The sequence below is a fragment of the Pelodiscus sinensis genome, unplaced genomic scaffold, assembly GCF_049634645.1.
Source record: "Pelodiscus sinensis isolate JC-2024 unplaced genomic scaffold, ASM4963464v1 ctg202, whole genome shotgun sequence".
In the NCBI taxonomy this organism is placed as follows: domain Eukaryota; kingdom Metazoa; phylum Chordata; order Testudines; family Trionychidae; genus Pelodiscus; species Pelodiscus sinensis.
Genome location: NW_027465896.1, coordinates 38177 through 59463, shown reverse-complemented (window position 1 = coordinate 59463; position 21287 = coordinate 38177). Strand labels below are relative to the sequence as shown.

Genomic DNA, 21287 nt, shown 5'->3' with positions numbered 1-21287 from the left:
TTCCCAGCCAAACCGGGTGCACAGCACAACCGTTCCAAGTCCCCCTGGTGCATAGCACAACCATCCCCACTCCCTCCTGGTGCATGGCACAATCATCCCCAGCCCCGCCAATGCAAGGCATGGCCATCCCCCACCACCCCCGATGCGCAGCATGTCCATCCGCAGCTCCCCCGGTGCGCGGCACGTCCATCCGCAGCCCCCCCGGTACGCGGCACGTCCATCCGCAGCCCCCCCGGTACGCGGCACGTCCATCCGCAGCCCCCCCCGGTACGCGGCACGTCCATCCGCAGCCCCCCCGGTACGCGGCACGTCCATCCGCAGCCCCCCCCGGTACGCGGCACGTCCATCCGCAGCTCCCCCGGTGCGCAGCCCCCCCGGTACGCGGCACGTCCATCCGCAGCCCCCCCCGGTACGCGGCACGTCCATCCGCAGCCCCCCCGGTGCGCGGCACGTCCATCCGCAGCCCCCCCGGTACGCGGCACGTCCATCCGCAGCCCCCCCCCGGTGCGCGGCACGTCCATCCGCAGCCCCCCCCGGTACGCGGCACGTCCATCCGCAGCCCCCCCCGGTACGCGGCACGTCCATCCGCAGCCCCCCCGGTGCGCGGCACGTCCATCCGCAGCCCCCCCCGGTACGCGGCACGTCCATCCGCAGCCCCCCCCGGTGCGCGGCACGTCCATCCGCAGCCCCCCCCGGTGCGCGGCACGTCCATCCGCAGCCCCCCCCGGTGCGCGGCACGTCCATCCGCAGCCCCCCCCGGTACGCGGCACGTCCATCCGCAACCCCCCCTGTGCGCGGCACGTCCATCCGCAGCCCCCCCCGGTACGCGGCACGTCCATCCGCAGCCCCCCCCGGTACGCGGCACGTCCATCCGCAGCCCCCCCCGGTGCGCGGCACGTCCATCCGCAGCCCCCCCCGGTACGCGGCACGTCCATCCGCAGCCCCCCCCGGTGCGCGGCACGTCCATCCGCAGCCCCCCCCGGTGCGCGGCACGTCCATCCGCAGCCCCCCCCGGTACGCGGCACGTCCATCCGCAGCCCCCCCCGGTACGCGGCACGTCCATCCGCAACCCCCCCTGTGCGCGGCACGTCCATCCGCAGCCCCCCCCGGTGCGCGGCACGTCCATCTGCAGCCCCCCCAATGCACGGCACAACCATCCCCAGCCCTCTCGGATGCACGGCACGTCCATCCCCCACCCCACTAGTGCGCAGCACGACCATCCCAGAGCCTTCATCCTGATGTGTCACAAGCTCCAATCCTCTGCCCTTCCACCTGAGCCCGCTGGCTTCCCCATGCCTGAGGACTATCATGTGTGCGCTGGGGTCCTGCAGCTCCAGACCTGGGGGGAGGATGCTTGACAGGCTGGGGGTGCTCCTGGGCTTTTAGAGGTGCTGTTCCTGGCTCCGCTCACTGCCCTGGCTCCGCTCACTGCCCAACGTGGCCTCTTTTCCGAACGTGGGAGATTAAACTTTCCAGTTTCCTTTAATCGGACTCCCCTGGAGCGACCCGAAAATCCTGGGATTAGGGGGGCGGGGGGCAGTGTCACCTCCCATCAGCTCAGCGCACAGAGCACCTGGGGGATTAGTGCAGGAGGGAGAGAGAAGGGGGGCAGGGAGGGACCATGGGAGGAAGAGCTGGGAGAGAAGGGGCTGCAGGAGAGGGGCAGAACCCAGAGCCCCCTAAGTGAAGGGCCCTTGAGGAACCCACTTCTCAGCATGTCCCATGGGGAGCTAGTAGGGGGACATGGGATGCAGAAGGAGGGGTGAAGGGGTAAGGTGTGGGGCCAGAGGGCACCAGTGGGGCCAGCCATGCCTACCCCATGCCTACATTAGAGGTACACTGGGGTGCTGCCCTCTCTCCCCTGCCCCAAAGGGGTGCTCAGCTTTACTGCCCCCTTAATCCTTGATGGACCAATCAAGGCTCCATTGGCACTACCTTCAGGGTAATGGGGTGGGGGCAGCTCCCCCTGTCCTGGACAGTGGGGTTCCCCCCCACATACAGCTCTCCTGGAGGTAACTGAGGGGGGCTGTTGGGAGCTGGGCACTGGCTGTCACCTCTTGACATCCCTGAGATCTGGGACGAGGAGGATCAGGATGGGGGTCACTGCCCCCCCTTCGGATGTGCTCCTGCCCCCGCCCAGCTGAGTGCTCTAGTTGGCACCAAGCCCTGATCTACAGCGTCCCCCCACACTCGCCCGCCTTGGTGATATAACAGCCCAGACCCAGAGCTGTCCCAGTTCGCTCCCCCCGACTGGATTCTGCCCAAACCACTCAGGCTGACGGCTCCCCTCCCCCATCCCCTAAGCCAGCCAGTCCCCGCCCTGGAGCCAGTGCCCCCTAGAGAGGACAGGTCTCCTTCCTCCTTCTCCCCCCATCCCCTAAGCCAGCCAGTCCGTGCCCTGGGGTCTGATGGGAGCCAGTGCCCCCTAGAGAGGACAGGTCTCCTTCCTCCTTCTCCCCCCATCCCCTAAGCCAGCCAGTCCGTGCCCTGGGGTCTGATGGGAGCCAGTGCCCCCCAGAGAGGACAGGTCTCCTGCCCCCTTCTCCCCCCATCCCCTAAACCAGCCAGTCCGTGCCCTGGGGTCTGATGGGAGCCAGTGCCCCCTAGAGAGGACAGGTCTCCTTCCTCCTTCTCCCCCCATCCCCTAAGCCAGCCAGTCCCTTCCCTGGAGCCAGTGCCCCCTAGAGAGGACAGGTCTCCTGCCCCCTTCTCCCCCCATCCCCTAAACCAGCCAGTCCGTGCCCTGGGGTCTGATGGGAGCCAGTGACCCCTAGAGAGGACAGGTCTCCTTCCTCCTTCTCCCCCCATCCTCTAAGCCAGCCAGTCCCCGCCCTGGAGTCTGATGGGAGCCAGTGCCCCCTAGAAAGGAAAGGTCTCCTGCCCCCTTCTCCCCCCAGAGCCAGCCAGTCTGTGCCCTGGGTTCAGATGGGATCCAGTGACCCCTAGAGAAGAAAGATCTCCTGCCCCCTTCTCCCCCCATCCCCTAAACCAGCCAGTCCGTGCCCTGGGGTCTGATGGGAGCCAGTGCCCCCTAGAGAGGACAGGTCTCCTTCCTCCTTCTCCCCCCATCCCCTAAGCCAGCCAGTCCGTGCCCTGGGGTCTGATGGGAGCCAGTGCCCCCTAGAGAGGACAGGTCTCCTTCCTCCTTCTCCCCCCATCCCCTAAGCCAGCCAGTCCGTGCCCTGGGGTCTGATGGGAGCCAGTGGCCCCTAGAGAGGACAGGTCTCCTGCCCCCTTCTCCCCCCATCCCCTAAACCAGCCAGTCCGTGCCCTGGGGTCTGATGGGAGCCAGTGCCCCCTAGAGAGGACAGGTCTCCTTCCTCCTTCTCCCCCCATCCCCTAAGCCAGCCAGTCCGTGCCCTGGGGTCTGATGGGAGCCAGTGCCCCCTAGAGAGGACAGGTCTCCTTCCTCCTTCTCCCCCCATCCCCTAAGCCAGCCAGTCCGTGCCCTGGGGTCTGATGGGAGCCAGTGCCCCCTAGAGAGGACAGGTCTCCTTCCTCCTTCTCCCCCCATCCCCTAAGCCAGCCAGTCCGTGCCCTGGGGTCTGATGGGAGCCAGTGCCCCCTAGAGAGGACAGGTCTCCTTCCTCCTTCTCCCCCCATCCCCTAAGCCAGCCAGTCCGTGCCCTGGGGTCTGATGGGAGCCAGTGGCCCCTAGAGAGGACAGGTCTCCTGCCCCCTTCTCCCCCCATCCCCTAAACCAGCCAGTCCGTGCCCTGGGGTCTGATGGGAGCCAGTGCCCCCTAGAGAGGACAGGTCTCCTTCCTCCTTCTCCCCCCATCCCCTAAGCCAGCCAGTCCGTGCCCTGGGGTCTGATGGGAGCCAGTGCCCCCTAGAGAGGACAGGTCTCCTTCCTCCTTCTCCCCCCATCCCCTAAGCCAGCCAGTCCGTGCCCTGGGGTCTGATGGGAGCCAGTGCCCCCTAGAGAGGACAGGTCTCCTTCCTCCTTCTCCCCCCATCCCCTAAGCCAGCCAGTCCGTGCCCTGGGGTCTGATGGGAGCCAGTGCCCCCTAGAGAGGACAGGTCTCCTGCCCCCTTCTCCCCCCATCCCCTAAACCAGCCAGTCCGTGCCCTGGGGTCTGATGGGAGCCAGTGCCCCCTAGAGAGGACAGGTCTCCTGCCCCCTTCTCCCCCCATCCCCTAAACCAGCCAGTCCGTGCCCTGGGGTCTGATGGGAGCCAGTGGCCCCTAGAGAGGACAGGTCTCCTGCCCCCTTCTCCCCCCATCCCCTAAGCCAGCCAGTCCGTGCCCTGGGGTCTGATGGGAGCCAGTGCCCCCTAGAGAGGACAGGTCTCCTTCCTCCTTCTCCCCCCATCCCCTAAACCAGCCAGTCCGTGCCCTGGGGTCTGATGGGAGCCAGTGCCCCCTAGAGAGGACAGGTCTCCTGCCCCCTTCTCCCCCCATCCCCTAAACCAGCCAGTCTGTGCCCTGGGGTCTGATGGGAGCCAGTGGCCCCTAGAGAGGACAGGTCTCCTGCCCCCTTCTCCCCCCATCCCCTAAACCAGCCAGTCTGTGCCCTGGGGTCTGATGGGAGCCAGTGCCCCCTAGAGAGGACAGGTCTCCTTCCTCCTTCTCCCCCCATCCCCTAAGCCAGCCAGTCCGTGCCCTGGGGTCTGATGGGAGCCAGTGCCCCCTAGAGAGGACAGGTCTCCTTCCTCCTTCTCCCCCCATCCCCTAAGCCAGCCAGTCCGTGCCCTGGGGTCTGATGGGAGCCAGTGCCCCCTAGAGAGGACAGGTCTCCTTCCTCCTTCTCCCCCCATCCCCTAAGCCAGCCAGTCCGTGCCCTGGGGTCTGATGGGAGCCAGTGCCCCCTAGAGAGGACAGGTCTCCTGCCCCCTTCTCCCCCCATCCCCTAAACCAGCCAGTCCGTGCCCTGGGGTCTGATGGGAGCCAGTGCCCCCTAGAGAGGACAGGTCTCCTGCCCCCTTCTCCCCCCATCCCCTAAACCAGCCAGTCCGTGCCCTGGGGTCTGATGGGAGCCAGTGGCCCCTAGAGAGGACAGGTCTCCTGCCCCCTTCTCCCCCCATCCCCTAAGCCAGCCAGTCCGTGCCCTGGGGTCTGATGGGAGCCAGTGCCCCCTAGAGAGGACAGGTCTCCTTCCTCCTTCTCCCCCCATCCCCTAAACCAGCCAGTCCGTGCCCTGGGGTCTGATGGGAGCCAGTGCCCCCTAGAGAGGACAGGTCTCCTGCCCCCTTCTCCCCCCATCCCCTAAACCAGCCAGTCTGTGCCCTGGGGTCTGATGGGAGCCAGTGGCCCCTAGAGAGGACAGGTCTCCTGCCCCCTTCTCCCCCCATCCCCTAAACCAGCCAGTCTGTGCCCTGGGGTCTGATGGGAGCCAGTGCCCCCTAGAGAGGACAGGTCTCCTTCCTCCTTCTCCCCCCATCCCCTAAGCCAGCCAGTCCCCGCCCTGGGGTCTGATGGGAGCCAGTGCCCCCTAGAAAGGAAAGGTCTCCTGCCCCCTTCTCCCCCCAGAGCCAGCCAGTCTGTGCCCTGGGTTCAGATGGGATCCAGTGACCCCTAGAGAAGAAAGATCTCCTGCCCCCTTCTCCCCCCACCATCCCCTAAACCAGCCAGTCCGTGCCCTGGGACCAGATGGAGGCCAGTGCCCCCTAGAGAGGACAGGTCTCCTGCCCCCTTCCCCCCCAAGTCAGCCTCTGGCTGGTGCCCCCCTAGAGCAGACAGGCCTGTGTCCCATTCAGTGGCCCCCTGAGTCAGCCAGTCCCTGCCCTGGGGCTGGATCGGGAGAGGAAGGGGTGTTGCAAGGAAGATACGGGAGTGTTAGCAGGGCATGTACATTGTGTAGCAGGGTGCATGTGTGTGCTGGTCTGGGAGCGAAGGTGCTATCTGATGATTGTGGGCAATGGTGGTGTTGGGGACTAGGGGTTGGGTTTCTGTTAGGAGTGCTGTTGTGTTATGAAATGTAGGTCTCTGAGGGTATGTCTACACTACCCCGCTAGTTCGAACTAGGAGGGTAATGTAGGCATACCGCACTTGCAAATGAAGCCCGGGATTTGAATTTCCCGGGCTTCATTTGCATAAGCAGGGAGCCGCCATTTTTAAAACCCCGCTGGTTCGAACCCCGTGCAGCACGGCTACACGGGGCTCGAACTAGGTAGTTCGGACTAGGCTTCCTATTCCGAACTACCGGTACACCTCGTGGAATGAGGTGTACCGGTAGTTCGGAATAGGAAGCCTGGTCCAAACTATCTAGTTCGAGCCCCGTGTAGCCGCGCTGCACAGGGTTCGAACCAGCGGGGTTTTAAAAATGGCGGCTCCCTGCTTATGCAAATGAAGCCCGGGAAATTCAAATCCCGGGCTTCATTTGCAAGTGCGGTATGCCTACATTACCCTCCTAGTTCGAACTAGCGGGGTGGTGTAGACATACCCTGGGTTAGCCAGAGGGGATTCATGTTGGAGAGTTCATGCCTGTAGGCATTGAATAGTTGTGAATGTGTACTGTTGTGGGTTGTGTATGTTGTGATGTCTTGGGGTTGTGGGAGTATGTGGATAGAGTTTGGGGTCTAGTCATTTTGTCTGTATATCCAGGGGTGTTCTGGCCTCTAGCTGTTGGGCTGTGTGTGTGACGATATGTAGGCGTATCAGTGTGTAGGTGCTGTGCTTGCATAGGGGGTCAGTGACAGCATGCTGTAGTGTATAGGGTGTTGGTGTCAGTCTGATTGGGTGTAGCTGTTGCATTGGAGCGGGTCACAGAATGAAGCTGCTGGGATTGTATCAGGATGTGTGAAGATCTGTAGCAGGGTAGCTGTTGGCACTGGGGCACTGAGTATACAGTGGGGTGCAGTAGGGTTAAGGTGACAGGATTATGTCAGTGTGTGGGGATTAGACATTGGTGTTAGTGCTGGGATGAGTTTGTGCCTGTCTGGTGGGGTTAGATGTCCGTGTGTGCATGTCATGAGCATAGGTGTCAGATTGGGGTGTGTCAGTGTGTGTATGATGGGGTGTCAGTGTTACTGCCTATAGCTGATGGGACATAGGGTCAGCGTGTGACAGGGTGTATGAGGGTGTTAGTTTAGATGAGATACAGTGTAAGATGTCACTGTCAGTGTGTGTGTGATGTGGTTTAGGTGATGTGTGCGCAACAAGGGTTAAGAGATGGGGTGTAGCCAATAGGAGGTGGTGTGTTAGTATGCCAATGTGTGCATGTGGCAGGGTGTAGCCGACAGTGTGTATGATATTGCGTAGCTGTTGAGGTGCATTAGATGGGATGCAGGAGTTTGGATGCATGAGAGGTGTAGAAGTTGGTGAAAGTGCTATGGCACAAGTGAGGAGTGTCAGTGTTGGTCTGTGTGTACATGGTGACAGAATAGGTGACAGACAGCATGTTGGTGAGTGCCACAGTGCAGTTGAGATGGTTTGTGTGTGCATGAGGGAGTGGAGGTGATGGAGGGGTGTGATGGGATATGGGTAATGCAGTTTAAGGGATGTGGTGTAAGTAAGAGGTGATCCTGTATTGCAGTGGTCACCAGCCAGTAGACCGGGATCTAATGGTTGATCTTGGAGCCTCTGACAGGTGATCCTGACTGGTTTGGCCAAGAAGCTCTCAAGTGCCAGCTCCTCAGTGCAGCTCATCTCCTGCCCTTTGCCTTGGAGCTGCCCCTCCCCCATAAGGTGTGGGTGATGGGGTGTGTGAAGGTGACAGAATGTGATGGCGTATGACGAGGTGGAGGTGACAGAGTTAATGAAGTGGGTTATGGGGTGCATGAGGGAGATGGGCTGCAAGTGGCAGCGAGTGTGTGCAGATGATGGGGTGAATGCAAGTGATCGGATATGTGAGGGTGATGGGGTGTGATGAGGTGCAGGTGATGGGGCGTGTAAAGGTGATGGTATATGATGGGGTGTGTGAGAATGACAGGGTGTGTGGGAAAATGACAGGGTGAATACAGAAGACAGGGATGTGTGAGGATAAGTGGGGTGTGACGGTGTGTGAGGATGATGGGGTACAGGTGACAGGGTGTTTTGCAGATGATAGAGGAATGTAGGTGACCGAATGAGGGTGACAGGTTGTAATGTGGTGTGGTTTATAGGATACAATGGGGCACAGGTGACCAGATAAGTGAGGGTGATGGGGTATGATGAGATGCAGATGGCAGGGTTTGTGTGCAGGCAAAAGGGTGAATGCAGGAGACAGAATGCAACAAGGTGTGGGTGACGGGGTCTGTGAGGGTGATAGCGTGTGATGAAGTGTGGGTGACATGAATCAAAGTGATGGAATGTAGTGATGGGGTGTGTGAAGGTGGTGAATTGTGATGGGGTGTGAGAGGTTGACAGAGTGTGATGAGGTGTGGGTGTCAGTACTTGAGTGCAGGTGACAGGATGCGATGGGGTGTAGGTGACAAGGTATGTGAGGGTAACAGGTTGTGCTGAGGTATAAGTGACAGGGTGTGAGGGTGACAGAATGCAGATGACAGTGTGTGTGTGCAGGGAATGGGATGGGATGTATTAGCAGGAGTGTTGTGAGTAAGACATGAGAAGTCAGTCTTCCGCTCTGCTCTGTCCTGAATAGGCCTCCAAGTGTTGTGTCCAGTTCTCGGTGCCACATTTCAGGGAAGATGTGGACAACATGGAAAAAGTCAAGAGAATAGCAACAAAAATGATAAAAGTCTCCGAGAGGTAGCCATGTTAGTCTCTAAGGTGCCACAGGAATGCTTGTTTTTAAAAATGATTAACAGTCTGGAAAACATAGACTCATAGGACTGGAAGGGACCTCGAGAGGTCATCGAGTCCAGCCCCCTGCCCTCAAGGCAGGACCTGTGAGGGCAGACTGAAAGAATCAGGTTTCACGAGGAGTAACGGTAGTTCGGATTAGGAAGCCTAGTCCGAACTACCTAGTCCGTGCCACGTGTAGCCTCGGGCACGGAGTCCGCACTAGCGGACATTTAAAAATGGCGGTGCCCGGCTTTATGCAAATGAAGCCCGGGAAATTCAAATCCCGGGCTTCATTTGCAACTCCAGTTGCCTACATTACCACCCTAGTTCGAACTAGGGTGGTAGTGTAGACATACCCAGAGAGGGGACGTGAAAGCGGTTTTCAGGTATCTAAAAGGATGTTACAAAGAGGAGGGAGAAAAATTGTTCTCGTTGGCCTCTGAGGACAGGACAAGCAGCAGTGGGCTTAAACTGCAGCCAGGGAGGTTGAGGTTGGACATTGGGAAAAACTACCTGCCTGGCAGGGTGGTTAAACAGTAGATTAAATTGTCTGGGCAGGTTGTGGAGTCTCCATCTCTGGGGATACTGAAGAGCAGGTTGGACAGACACCTGGCAGGGATGGTCTAGATGGGGTTTGGTCCTTCCGTGCGGGCGGAGGACTGGATTTGATGACCTCGATGGGGTGTGTGAGGGTGACAGAGTGTGTGTGTGCATATGGGGTGTAGGTGGTATGGGGGTGTGACGTAGTGGGGGTACCTGGCTGGTTTTCTATGCTGCTGGCTCTGAGGGAACCCCCACTGGCTGCCGTGGGTACCACGACCCAGCAAAACAGGATGAGTCACTATGCAAACCAGTGGCCAGACACCCCCCATGGAGAGGAACAAAGGAAGGTGGAATGCTGCCTTGGCTGGGGGGCAGGGCTGGAAGTTAGTGAGTTGGTTGCTGGCTGTCGGAGGGCATGGAGGAGAGCCTAGGAGAAGGGGCTGGAGTTTAGGGGCCCAGTCTCACCCATCTCAAGGGGGCCTGAGGCATCCTAGCCCAGTTCCTGTGACCAGACTACATCTGTGCTGCGCTGTGCTGGAGGAGCAATAAACCACCCTCAATTCCACTGGCTGGTGCAGTCTGTTTGTGCCATTTCGGGGTGCAGGAGACGGGGAACCCCCAACGCGCCGTCACAGGGGGTTGTGCAGGTGAGAGGAAGAGTGCAGGTGATGAGGTGTGGGTAACAGGATGTGTGTGCAGGGGATGGGGTGAATGCTGGTTACAGGATGCAGTGGGGTGTGGATGATGGGGTGTGATGAGGACGGGTGACAGGTTGTGTGTGCAGGTGACACGAGCAGGTGAGGAAATGCCATAAGGTCTGGGGTGTGTGTGCAGGGGATGGGTTGAATGCAGATGAAAGGATGCGGTGGGATGTGGGTGACGGGGTATGTCGAGAAGCTGGTCTCCCCACCTCCCTGTCACTGACAAACAGTCGGTCCGGCTGTGCGGGGAAATGGGCCGGCAGGTGTCTGTGGCCTAGTTAGGAAAATGGGCCATTAGGAAATTGCAGAGCTGGGCCACGCTCAAAGGGGATTAGCTCTGGGCTCCCTCTAATCAGCCCCCCTGATCTCTCACCTGAAGTGTCCGGCAAAGTCAGCGTGTGTGACGCACAGCACTGGGGAGTCGCTGGGCGAGGGGCTGGGAGATCGGGGTCGGGGGGAGGAGGGCTAAACCTGGAGCCCAATTAAAGGATCAAGAGCTTTTGGGGGATCTGGCTCTGGGGCTGGGGGGTGTAATCTGCCCCGGGGGGGTGGGTTATAAAGCGGGTGCTGCCCAGGAGCTGGGTGCAGAGTGGGCGCTTGGGAGAGTGGGACACGAGAGCGACACGGAGAGCCAGTGAGTGTGGCCGGTGGTGAAGAGGGAGAGACAGAGGCGGGCAGGGGGGCAGGGGAAGCGCAGCAGCGGGGCCACCATGACGCAGGCCTGGGACGGGGCTGTTTTTGCTGCCCGGCGGCGCAACGATGACGACGATACAACCCGGGACAGCATCTTTGTCTACACCAACAGTAACAACACACGGGGTGAGTGCAGGGGGAGGGGAGCTGGGGCATGGGGGGAAAGTGGGGGGCTGGGGTACCGGGGGGAGATGAGTTAAGGTGCAGGGGGGCTACGGTATCCCGGGGAAGGGGAGTTGGGATACTCAGGGGGAGGGGAGCTGGGGCATGGGGGGAAAGTGGGGGGCTGGGGTACCGGGGGGAGATGAGTTAAGGTGCAGGGGGGCTACGGTATCCCGGGGAAGGGGAGTTGGGATACTGCAGGGGGAGGGGAGCTGGGGCATGGGGGGAAAGTGGGGGGCTGGGGTACCGGGGGGAGATGAGTTAAGGTGCAGGGGGGCTACGGTATCCCGGGGAAGGGGAGTTGGGATACTGCAGGGGGAGGGGAGCTGGGGCATGGGGGGAAAGTGGGGGGCTGGGGTACCAGGGAGAGATGAGTTAAGGTGCAGGGGGGCTACGGTATCCCGGGGAAGGGGAGTTGGGATACTGCAGGGGGAGGGGAGCTGGGGCATGGGGGGAAAGTGGGGGGCTGGGGTACCGGGGGGAGATGAGTTAAGGTGCAGGGGGGCTACGGTATCCCGGGGAAGGGGAGTTGGGATACTGCAGGGGGAGGGGAGCTGGGGCATGGGGGGAAAGTGGGGGGCTGGGGTACCGGGGGGAGATGAGTTAAGGTGCAGGGGGGCTACGGTATCCCGGGGAAGGGGAGTTGGGATACTGCAGGGGGAGGGGAGCTGGGGCATGGGGGGAAAGTGGGGGGCTGGGGTACCAGGGAGAGATGAGTTAAGGTGCAGGGGGGCTACGGTATCCTGGGGAAGGGGAGTTGGGATACTGCAGGGGGAGGGGAGCTGGGGCATGGGGGGAAAGTGGGGGGCTGGGGTACCGGGGGGAGATGAGTTAAGGTGCAGGGGGGCTACGGTATCCCGGGGAAGGGGAGTTGGGATACTGCAGGGGGAGGGGAGCTGGGGCATGGAGGGAAAGTGGGGGGCTGGGGTACCAGGGAGAGATGAGTTAAGGTGCAGGGGGCTACGGTATCCCGGGGAAGGGGAGTTGGGATACTGCAGGGGGAGGGGAGCTGGGGCATGGGGGGAAAGTGGGGGGCTGGGGTACCGGGGGGAGATGAGTTAAGGTGCAGGGGGGCTACGGTATCCCGGGGAAGGGGAGTTGGGATACTGCAGGGGGAGGGGAGCTGGGGCATGGGGGGAAAGTGGGGGGCTGGGGTACCAGGGGGAGATGAGTTAAGGTGCAGGGGGGCTACGGTATCCCGGGGAAGGGGAGTTGGGATACTGCAGGGGGAGGGGAGCTGGGGCATGGGGGGAAAGTGGGGGGCTGGGGTACCGGGGGGAGATGAGTTAAGGTGCAGGGGGGCTACGGTATCCCGGGGAAGGGGAGTTGGGATACTGCAGGGGGAGGGGAGCTGGGGCATGGGGGGAAAGTGGGGGGCTGGGGTATCGGGGGGAGATGAGTTAAGGTGCAGGGGGGCTACGGTATCCCGGGGAAGGGGAGTTGGGATACTGCAGGGGGAGGGGAGCTGGGGCATGGGGGGAAAGTGGGGGGCTGGGGTACCGGGGGGAGATGAGTTAAGGTGCAGGGGGGCTACGGTATCCCGGGGAAGGGGAGTTGGGATACTGCAGGGGGAGGGGAGCTGGGGCATGGGGGGAAAGTGGGGGGCTGGGATACCAGGGAGAGATGAGTTAAGGTGCAGGGGGGCTACGGTATCCCGGGGAAGGGGAGTTGGGATACTGCAGGGGGAGGGGAGCTGGGGCATGGGGGGAAAGTGGGGGGCTGGGATACCAGGGAGAGATGAGTTAAGGTGCAGGGGGGCTACGGTATCCCGGGGAAGGGGAGTTGGGATACTGCAGGGGGAGGGGAGCTGGGGCATGGGGGGAAAGTGGGGGGCTGGGGTACCGGGGGGAGATGAGTTAAGGTGCAGGGGGGCTACGGTATCCCGGGGAAGGGGAGTTGGGATACTCAGGGGGAGGGGAGCTGGGGCATGGGGGGAAAGTGGGGGGCTGGGGTACCGGGGGGAGATGAGTTAAGGTGCAGGGGGGCTACGGTATCCCGGGGAAGGGGAGTTGGGATACTGCAGGGGGAGGGGAGCTGGGGCATGGGGGGAAAGTGGGGGGCTGGGGTACCAGGGAGAGATGAGTTAAGGTGCAGGGGGGCTACGGTATCCCGGGGAAGGGGAGTTGGGATACTGCAGGGGGAGGGGAGCTGGGGCATGGGGGGAAAGTGGGGGGCTGGGGTACCAGGGGGAGATGAGTTGGGGTGCAGGGGGGCTACGGTATCCCGGGGAAGGGGAGTTGGGATACTGCAGGGGGAGGGGAGCTGGGGCATGGGGGGAAAGTGGGGGGCTGGGGTACCAGGGGGAGATGAGTTGGGGTGCAAGGGGGCTAAGGTAATATGGGGAAGGGGAGCTGGAGCATGGGGGAGAAGTGGGGGGAGGGGAGCTGAGGCCTGGGGAGAGAAGTGGGGGGCTGGGGTACTGCAGAGGGAGGGGAGCTGGGGCACAGTGGGGGCCTGGGGTACCACCGGGGAAGGAGCTGGGGTTCAGGGCAGAAAAGATACCATGGGGGGCGTAGCTGGGGCCCCAGAGTGCAGAAGTGCCGGGCAGGGGACCAGCGGGGCCACCCTCATCCCCATCCTGCACTCCAGGCCCCTTCGAAGGCCCCAACTACCACATCGCGCCACGCTGGGTCTACAACCTGGTCTCCCTCTGGATGGTCTTCGTGGTCTTCGCCTCCGTCTTCACCAATGGGCTGGTGCTGGTGGCCACCTGGAAGTTCAAGAAGCTGCGGCACCCACTGAACTGGATCCTGGTGAACCTGGCGATCGCTGACCTGGGCGAGACCCTCATCGCCAGCACCATCAGCGTCATCAACCAGATCTTCGGCTACTTCGTGCTGGGCCACCCGCTCTGCGTCATTGAGGGCTACACCGTCTCCGTCTGTGGTGAGAGCGGCCCACCTGCCCCACCCATGGAGAGCTCCAGCCCCTCAGCACCCACAGGAGCTGCCCATGGACAGGCGTGGGCACCAGGGTCCCGAGCCACTCACGGGCGCCAGAGCCACACCCCTGTCTATCAACAGGGAGCCATCATCCAGCCCCATCAATAGGGAAAAATGGCCCCACTGAGTCCATGGGAGCCACCCCCTCAGGAAGCTACCGTCTCTCCCTGTCCATGGGAAGCCATGGCCCCAACACACACCCCCATGGAGCCTGGAGGCAAGGGAAATCGTGAACCAGAGCTCTGCTCCAGCCAACTCCAGCTCAGCTTAAATCCTGCCCCCGCCAAACCTGCTCCCCTTGTCCTCCAGCCACAGGGCGCCACTCTTCCCTGGCCCCCCCCCCCGGGCTAACGTGCCCCCTCTCCGGCCATGGCTCCAGAACCCCCAGCAGCGGGATTCGCCCCGTGGCCCCCAGTGACGCTGGTGCCCTGCAGGTATCACGGCACTGTGGTCGCTGGCTATCATTTCCTGGGAGCGCTGGTTCGTGGTGTGCAAGCCCTTTGGCAACATCAAGTTTGATGGGAAGCTGGCCATGGGTGGCATCATCTTCTCCTGGCTGTGGTCCGCTGCCTGGACGGCACCCCCCATCTTCGGCTGGAGCAGGTGGGCGCGAGGCCGCAGCCGAGCTGGGGGAGAGGATGTGGCGGAGTTGGGGGATGGGTGTGAGAGAGAGGAAGGGGCCTGAGGGTGCCCTGCTCATAAGAAGCATGTGGGAGGGAGCTTTTCAGGGGACAAGGCAACATGCCGTGTTTATAGAAAGTCCAACATGAAATTCACACGCGCGCTCCTCTGAGGCTCAGCTTGCAGGACCGGCCCCAGAGTCCAGCGGCAAGCGCCCCGTGGTACCTGTCAGTCCCTGTGGGGGCGCAGGGCCACGCTGCAAGCACCCATCCGAAGGAGGGGCTAATGGCCGGGCTGTCCAGTTCCCCTTTGGTGGCTGCTGTCAGGCCTCCATCTCCTCTCTGGTTTGTCTCACGCTGGGAGCGCCGGTCTCTGGGCTTCTGCCAATGCTGCTCATTGAATTCGGCCTCGGGCACCATGGATGTTCTCCAAGGCGCTCCTGTCCTTTGGAGCATCTGGGCCTCCCTCGCCCCAAGCAATTCTGCAGAGACTCCAACCAGAGGGTTCACCCGCTGCCACTGGCAGGCGCTGCAGCGAGACCTTGTCTGCGCACGAGCCAGGGAGAGCCGGGAGCACGGGGCTGACAAGCAACACACCAGATATTCTCGTGCCAGTGCTGACATGGTACACGTGGGGTGAAGGAGTGGGTCTGTGGGAAGGGGTCGGGGCAGAAGGGTGAGCTGGGCTATGGGGGGAAGAGCGGCTGGGACTGTGCCCCCCCTGACTGCTCCATGCCCTCCAGGTACTGGCCCCATGGCTTGAAGACCTCCTGTGGCCCAGATGTTTTCAGTGGCAGCTCAGACCCTGGGGTTCAGTCCTACATGGTTGTGTTGATGATCACCTGCTGCTTCATCCCCCTGAGCGTCATCGTGCTCTGCTACCTGCAAGTGTGGCTGGCCATCCGCTCGGTGAGCGCCCTGAGCCTGCCCTGGCCGGGCCCCTTGAGTAGTGCCCTGTCAGTTGCCCAGGGCCGGCTGCTGCCCCCCGCAGCCCAGCCTGCCAGAGGCTAACCCAGCTGCCTCTCCCGGCCGGCAGGTGGCGGCCCAGCAGAAGGAATCGGAGTCCACGCAGAAGGCGGAGAAGGAAGTGTCACGCATGGTGGTGGTCATGATCATCGCCTACATCTTCTGCTGGGGCCCCTACACCTTCTTCGCCTGCTTCGCCGCCGCCAACCCTGGCTACGCCTTCCACCCGCTGGCAGCCGCTCTGCCCGCCTACTTCGCCAAGAGCGCCACCATCTACAACCCCATCATCTACGTCTTCATGAACAGGCAGGTGAGTGGCTCAAGGCCCCGGGGCATGCTGGGAAATGGACACTGCATGGGCTCTCCGGGCCATAGACGGGTGTGTGGAGGGACGCTGAGGTGAGTGACTGGAGGGATGGGGTATCTGGGGAGCAGTGTGCAAGGGAGCAGGAGGGGTGGGTGCAGGTGGATGAAGGTGAGGCAGGCGGATGGATTGACGGGGAGGAATGGGCAGGGGGTGGGTGGAGGGGCAGTAGATGGATGAAGATGCAGTAAATGAGTGGGTGGGTACATGAAGAAATAGAAAAGGGATGGCTGGAGGTGCAGATGGGTGAGTGGACGGGTGGGTGGGCAGACGGGTGGGTGAAGGTGCAGATGGGTGGCTGGACAGAAAGATGGATGAACAGACGGGTGGGTGGACAGACGGGTGTGTGGACAGACGGATGGATGAACAGACAGGTGGGTGGACAGACGGGTGGGTGGACAGAAAGATGGATGAACAGATGGGTGGGTGGACTGACGGGTGGGTGGACAGAAAGATGGATGAACAGATGGGTGGGTGGACAGACGGGTGGGTGGACAGAAAGATGGATGAACAGATGGGTGGGTGGACTGACGGGTGGGTGGACAGAAAGATGGATGAACAGATGGGTGGGTGGACAGACAGGTGTGTGGACAGAAGGGTGGATGAACAGACGGGTGGGTGGACAGAAGGATGGATGAACAGATGGGTGGGTGGACAGAAGGATGGGTGGAAAGGATGGGTGGACAGACAGGAGTGTGGACGGAAGGATGGATGAACAGATGGGCGGGTGGACAGACAGGTGTGTGGACGGAAGGATGGCTGAACAGATGGGTGGGTGGACAGACAGGTGTGTGGACAGAAGGGTGGATGAACAGACGGGTGGGTGGACAGAAGGATGGATGAACAGATGGGTGGGTGGACAGACAGGTGTGTGGACAGAGGGATGGATGAACAGACGGGTGGGTGGACAGAAGGATGGATGGACAGACAGGTGTGTGGACGGAAGGATGGATTGACAGATGGGTGGGTGGACAGACAGGTGTGTGGACGGAAGGATGGATTAACAGATGGGTGGGTGGACAGACAGGTGGGTGGACAGAAGGATGGATGAACAGAGGGGTGGGTGGACAGACAGGTGGGTGGACAGAAGGATGGATGAACAGATGGGTGGGTGGACAGACAGGTGTGTGGACAGAAGGATGGATGGACAGACAGGTGGGTGGACAGAAGGATGGATGAACAGATGGGTGGGTGGACAGACAGGTGTGTGGACAGAAGGATGGATGAACAGATGGGTGGGTGGACAGACAGGTGGGTGGACAGAAGGATGGATGAACAGATGGGTGGGTGGACAGACAGGTGGGTGGACAGAAGGATGGATGAACAGATGGGTGGGTGGACAGACAGGTGGGTGGACAGAAGGATGGATGAACAGATGGGTGGGTGGACAGACAGGTGGGTGGACAGAAGGATGGATGAACAGATGGGTGGGTGGACAGACAGGTGGGTGGACAGAAGGATGGATGAACAGATGGGTGGGTGGACAGACAGGTGGGTGGACAGAAGGATGGATGAACAGATGGGTGGGTGGACAGACAGGTGGGTGGACAGAAGGATGGATGAACAGATGGGTGGGTGGACAGACAGGTGGGTGGACAGAAGGATGGATGAACAGATGGGTGGGTGGACAGACAGGTGGGTGGACAGAAGGATGGATGAACAGATGGGTGGGTGGACAGACAGGTGGGTGGACAGAAGGATGGATGAACAGACGGGTGGGTGGACAGACAGGTGGGTGGACAGAAGGATGGATGAACAGATGGGTGGGTGGACAGACAGGTGGGTGGACAGAAGGATGGATGAACAGATGGGTGGGTGGACAGACAAGTGGGTGGACAGAAGGATGGATGAACAGAGGGGTGTGTGGACAGACAGGTGTGTGGACAGAAGGATGGATGAACAGAGGGGTGGGTGGACAGAAGGATGGATGAACAGATGGATGGGTGGACAGACAGGTGGGTGGACAGAAGGATGGATGAACAGAGGGGTGGGTGGACAGACAGGTGGGTGGACAGAAGGATGGATGAACAGAGGGGTGGGTGGACAGACAGGTGTGTGGACAGAAGGATGGATGAACAGATGGGTGGGTGGACAGACAGGTGTGTGGACAGAAGGATGGATGAACAGATGGGTGTGTGGACAGACAGGTGTGTGGACAGAAGGATGGATGAACAGAGGGGTGGGTGGACAGACAGGTGTGTGGACAGAAGGATGGATGAACAGAGGGGTGGGTGGACAGACAGGTGGGTGGACAGAAGGATGGATGAACAGAGGGGTGGGTGGACAGACAGGTGTGTGGACAGAAGGATGGATGAACAGAGGGGTGTGTGGACAGAAGGATGGATGGACAGATGGGTGGGTGGACAGACAGGTGGGTGGACAGAAGGATGGATGAACAGAGGGGTGGGTGGACAGACAGGTGGGTGGACAGAAGGATGGATGAACAGAGGGGTGGGTGGACAGACAGGTGGGTGGACAGAAGGATGGATGAACAGAGGGGTGTGTGGACAGACAGGTGTGTGGACAGAAGGATGGATGAACAGAGGGGTGGGTGGACAGACAGGTGGGTGGACAGAAGGATGGATGAACAGAGGGGTGTGTGGACAGACAGGTGGGTGGACAGAAGGATGGATGAACAGAGGGGTGTGTGGACAGACAGGTGTGTGGACAGAAGGATGGATGGACAGATGGGTGGGTGGACAGACAGGTGGATGGATGAACAGACGGCTCATTACTAAAGCAGCTCTGCAGGGCTCCCCGGTGCCCTGCCCCCTCTCACTCCACCTCTGCCCCCCAGTTCCGTAACTGCATCATGCAGCTGTTTGGCAAGAAGGTGGACGACGGCTCGGAGCTCTCTTCCACCTCCCGCACTGAGGTCTCCTCCGTCTCCAACTCCTCTGTGTCACCGGCATAGGCGGGACCCCCGCGGACGGAAAGCTGGATGGACAGCCGGACAGGACTGCCCCTCCTCCCCCCCGCCTCCCACACAGTATGGATCCCTCTTGAGCATATGAAGTACTGTCAGTTTGCCATGTCTCCTCGGGAGACTCCGCCCCACCAATGGCTGGCTCCGCCCCACACGGGGAAGGAGGCCCCTTTCCATCCAGCAGGGGCCAGGAGAGTTTAGCTTTTGTAAAGCTGTGACGGCGTGTTGAGGTCTCCCCGCCCCTGCACCCCGTAATGGCAGAACAGACTCCGCCTGCCAGTAGAATTGAGGGAGTTTATCGCTTCTCCAGGGTACAGCCCAGCATAGATGCAACCCGGTCACAGGAACCAGGGCTAGGAGGCCTCAGCCCCCCCTTGAGATGGGGGGAGACCAGGCCCCTCCAAATCTAGCCCCCCTCTAGTCTTCTCCTCCTGCTTCCCCTCCCAGGCCCTGCCCCCCAGCCAGGTGCTGGTCTCCGCCCTCTCCCCTTTGTCTCTCCAGGGATGCTGAGCCTGGGTGTCTGGGTTAATCCACATTTGGGAGAGTCAGTGAGAATCTCCCATCCCAGCGGGGGGTGGGGGGGCACCGGGTTACAGAGCAGACAGCCCCCACTGCGCCACAAAAGCGATGGCCCCATCTCCCACCATGATTCTGTGTCACTCCACCCCTGGCGCGAGCAGGAGCGGCCCGAGGCCGGCTGCAGCAGCTGGCGCCCTAGGCAGGGCAGTGCAATCGGCACCCCTGCCTGCTCGGCTGTCAGTGGCCGTGACGTCGTCATCAGGCGCCTGGGCCAGTGGCACCCTAGGCAGCTGCCTAGCTTGCCTAGGCTCACGGGCCACCCCTGGGCGCAAGGCGTCACTCCTGGAAAGGGCACCGGAGCCCGTGTCTGGCTCCAGCCCACAGGTGGCTGCATCTCAGTAAGGCCAGGAGTGTGGGGTGAAACTGCTGCGCCCCAGAGGTGGCTGTGCCTGAGTGGAGCGATGGAGAATCATCCCCTCTCATATTCCACCCCCCAAGCTGGCCCCCTGTAAATAGTGTTTGATAACGAGCCTAGCTGGGAACGCAGCATAGAGCAGAGGACACGGCCAGCCGGCGTCACCCCTCTGGGGCACCGGGGCCAGCGCCGGGACGGCCTGTACCATAGCTAATAAAGGTTTGTAACTTCTGTACCAGCTCGCCAGCTTCCTCCAGGGAGCCCACAAGGGGCCAGGCTTTGCGGGGGCCGCAGCTGGGACTCGGGGGTTGCTTCTTTCACAGCACATGGGAAGCTGAGTTTGGCATGGCCATAGCTAACGCCTGCTGCCCGGCACCACCCCACCACGCATCTGCCATGGCTAACCTCTGCTCCCCAGCACCGCCCCGCCACACAGCCGCCACGGCTAACTCCTGCTCCCCGGCGCTGCCCTGCCACGCACCCGCCATGGCTAACTCCTGCTCCCTGGCGCTGCCACACACCCGCCACGGCTAACTCCTGCTCCCTGGCGCTGCCACGCACCCGCCACGGCTAACGCCTGCTCCCCTGCGCTGCCCTGCCACGCACCCGCCACGGCTAACTCCTGCTCCCCGGCACTGCCCCGCCACAAAGCCTCCACGGCTAACGCCTGCTCCCCTGCGCTGCCCTGCCACGCACCCGCCACGGCTAACTCCTGCTCCCCGGCGCTGCCCTGCCACGCACCCGCCATGGCTAACTCCTGCTCCGTGGCGCTGCCACGCACCCGCCACGGCTAACTCCTGCTCCCTGGCGCTGCCACACACCCGCCACGGCTAACGCCTGCTCCCCTGCGCTGCCCTGCCACGCACCCGCCACGGCTAACTCCTGCTCCCTGGCGCTGCCACGCACCCGCCACGGCTAACGCCTGCTCCCCTGCGCTGCCCTGCCACGCACCCGCCACGGCTAACTCCTGCTCCCTGGCGCTGCCACGCACCCGCCACGGCTAACGCCTGCTCCCCTGCGCTGCCCCGCCACACAGCCGCCACGGCTAACGCCTGCTCCCCTGCGCTGCCCTGCCACGCACCCGCCACGGCTAACGCCTCCTCCCTGGCGCTGCCCGCCACGCACCCGCCACGGCTAACTCCTGCTCCCCGGCGCTGCCCCGCCATGCACCCGCCACGGCTAACGCCTGCTCCCCGGCGCTGCCCCGCCACGCACCCACCACGGCTAACTCCTGCTCCCCAGCACTGCCCCGCCATGCACCCGCCATGGCTAACGCCTGCTCCCTGGCGCCGCCCCGCCACGCACCCGCCACGGCTAACGCCTGCTCCCCGGCGCTGCCCCGCCACGCACCCGCCACGGCTAACTCCTGCTCCCCGGCACTGCCCCGCCACGCACCCGCCACGGCTAACTCCTGCTCCCCGGCGCTGCCCCGCCACGCACCCGCCACGGCTAACTCCTGCTCCCCGGCACTGCCCCGCCACGCACCTGCCACGGCTAACGCCTGCTCCCCGGCGCTGCCCCGCCATGCACCCGCCACAGCTAAGCGCTTCAGCTGCTGATCTGGCTGGCCAGAACCCCTCAGACACTCCGGCTCTATCCGAGCCCCAGTCAGCCCCGGGCCCAGCACACGGGTGAGGGGTTCTAGACCCCAATCTCGCCTACCCGAACAGGTTCCTCCGGTCCCACGAAACCAGCCCCCGGTCCCAGGTCAAATACACTCTGGATCTTCCCACAAAGTGCGCGGAGCCAGGCCTCTGGCATCTGCCGTC

The 21287-nt window shown here is 62.1% G+C and overlaps 1 protein-coding gene across 1 annotated transcript; it reads left to right on the top strand.

Moving 5' to 3' along the window:
* The first annotated feature begins 6343 nt into the window (after positions 1-6343).
* LOC102461846 (red-sensitive opsin) lies at positions 6344-19766 on the top strand. Its single transcript, XM_075916205.1, has 6 exons — positions 6344-10730; positions 13356-13652; positions 14143-14311; positions 15072-15237; positions 15365-15604; positions 18456-19766. Exons 1-6 carry the CDS (start codon positions 10622-10624, stop codon positions 18570-18572), a joined length of 1098 nt encoding a protein of 365 aa, XP_075772320.1. The 5' UTR covers positions 6344-10621; the 3' UTR covers positions 18573-19766.
* Positions 19767-21287: the final 1521 nt, after the last annotated feature.

Coding starts and splice junctions, on each gene's coding strand:
- LOC102461846 (XM_075916205.1), top strand. CDS start 10,622: ATGACGCAGGCCTGGGACGGGGCTGTTTTTGCTGCCCGGCGGCGCAAC. Junction 14,312..15,071: donor CCCATCTTCGGCTGGAGCAG/GTGGGCGCGAGG, acceptor CATGCCCTCCAG/GTACTGGCCCCATGGCTTGA. Junction 15,238..15,364: donor TGTGGCTGGCCATCCGCTCG/GTGAGCGCCCTG, acceptor CCCGGCCGGCAG/GTGGCGGCCCAGCAGAAGGA.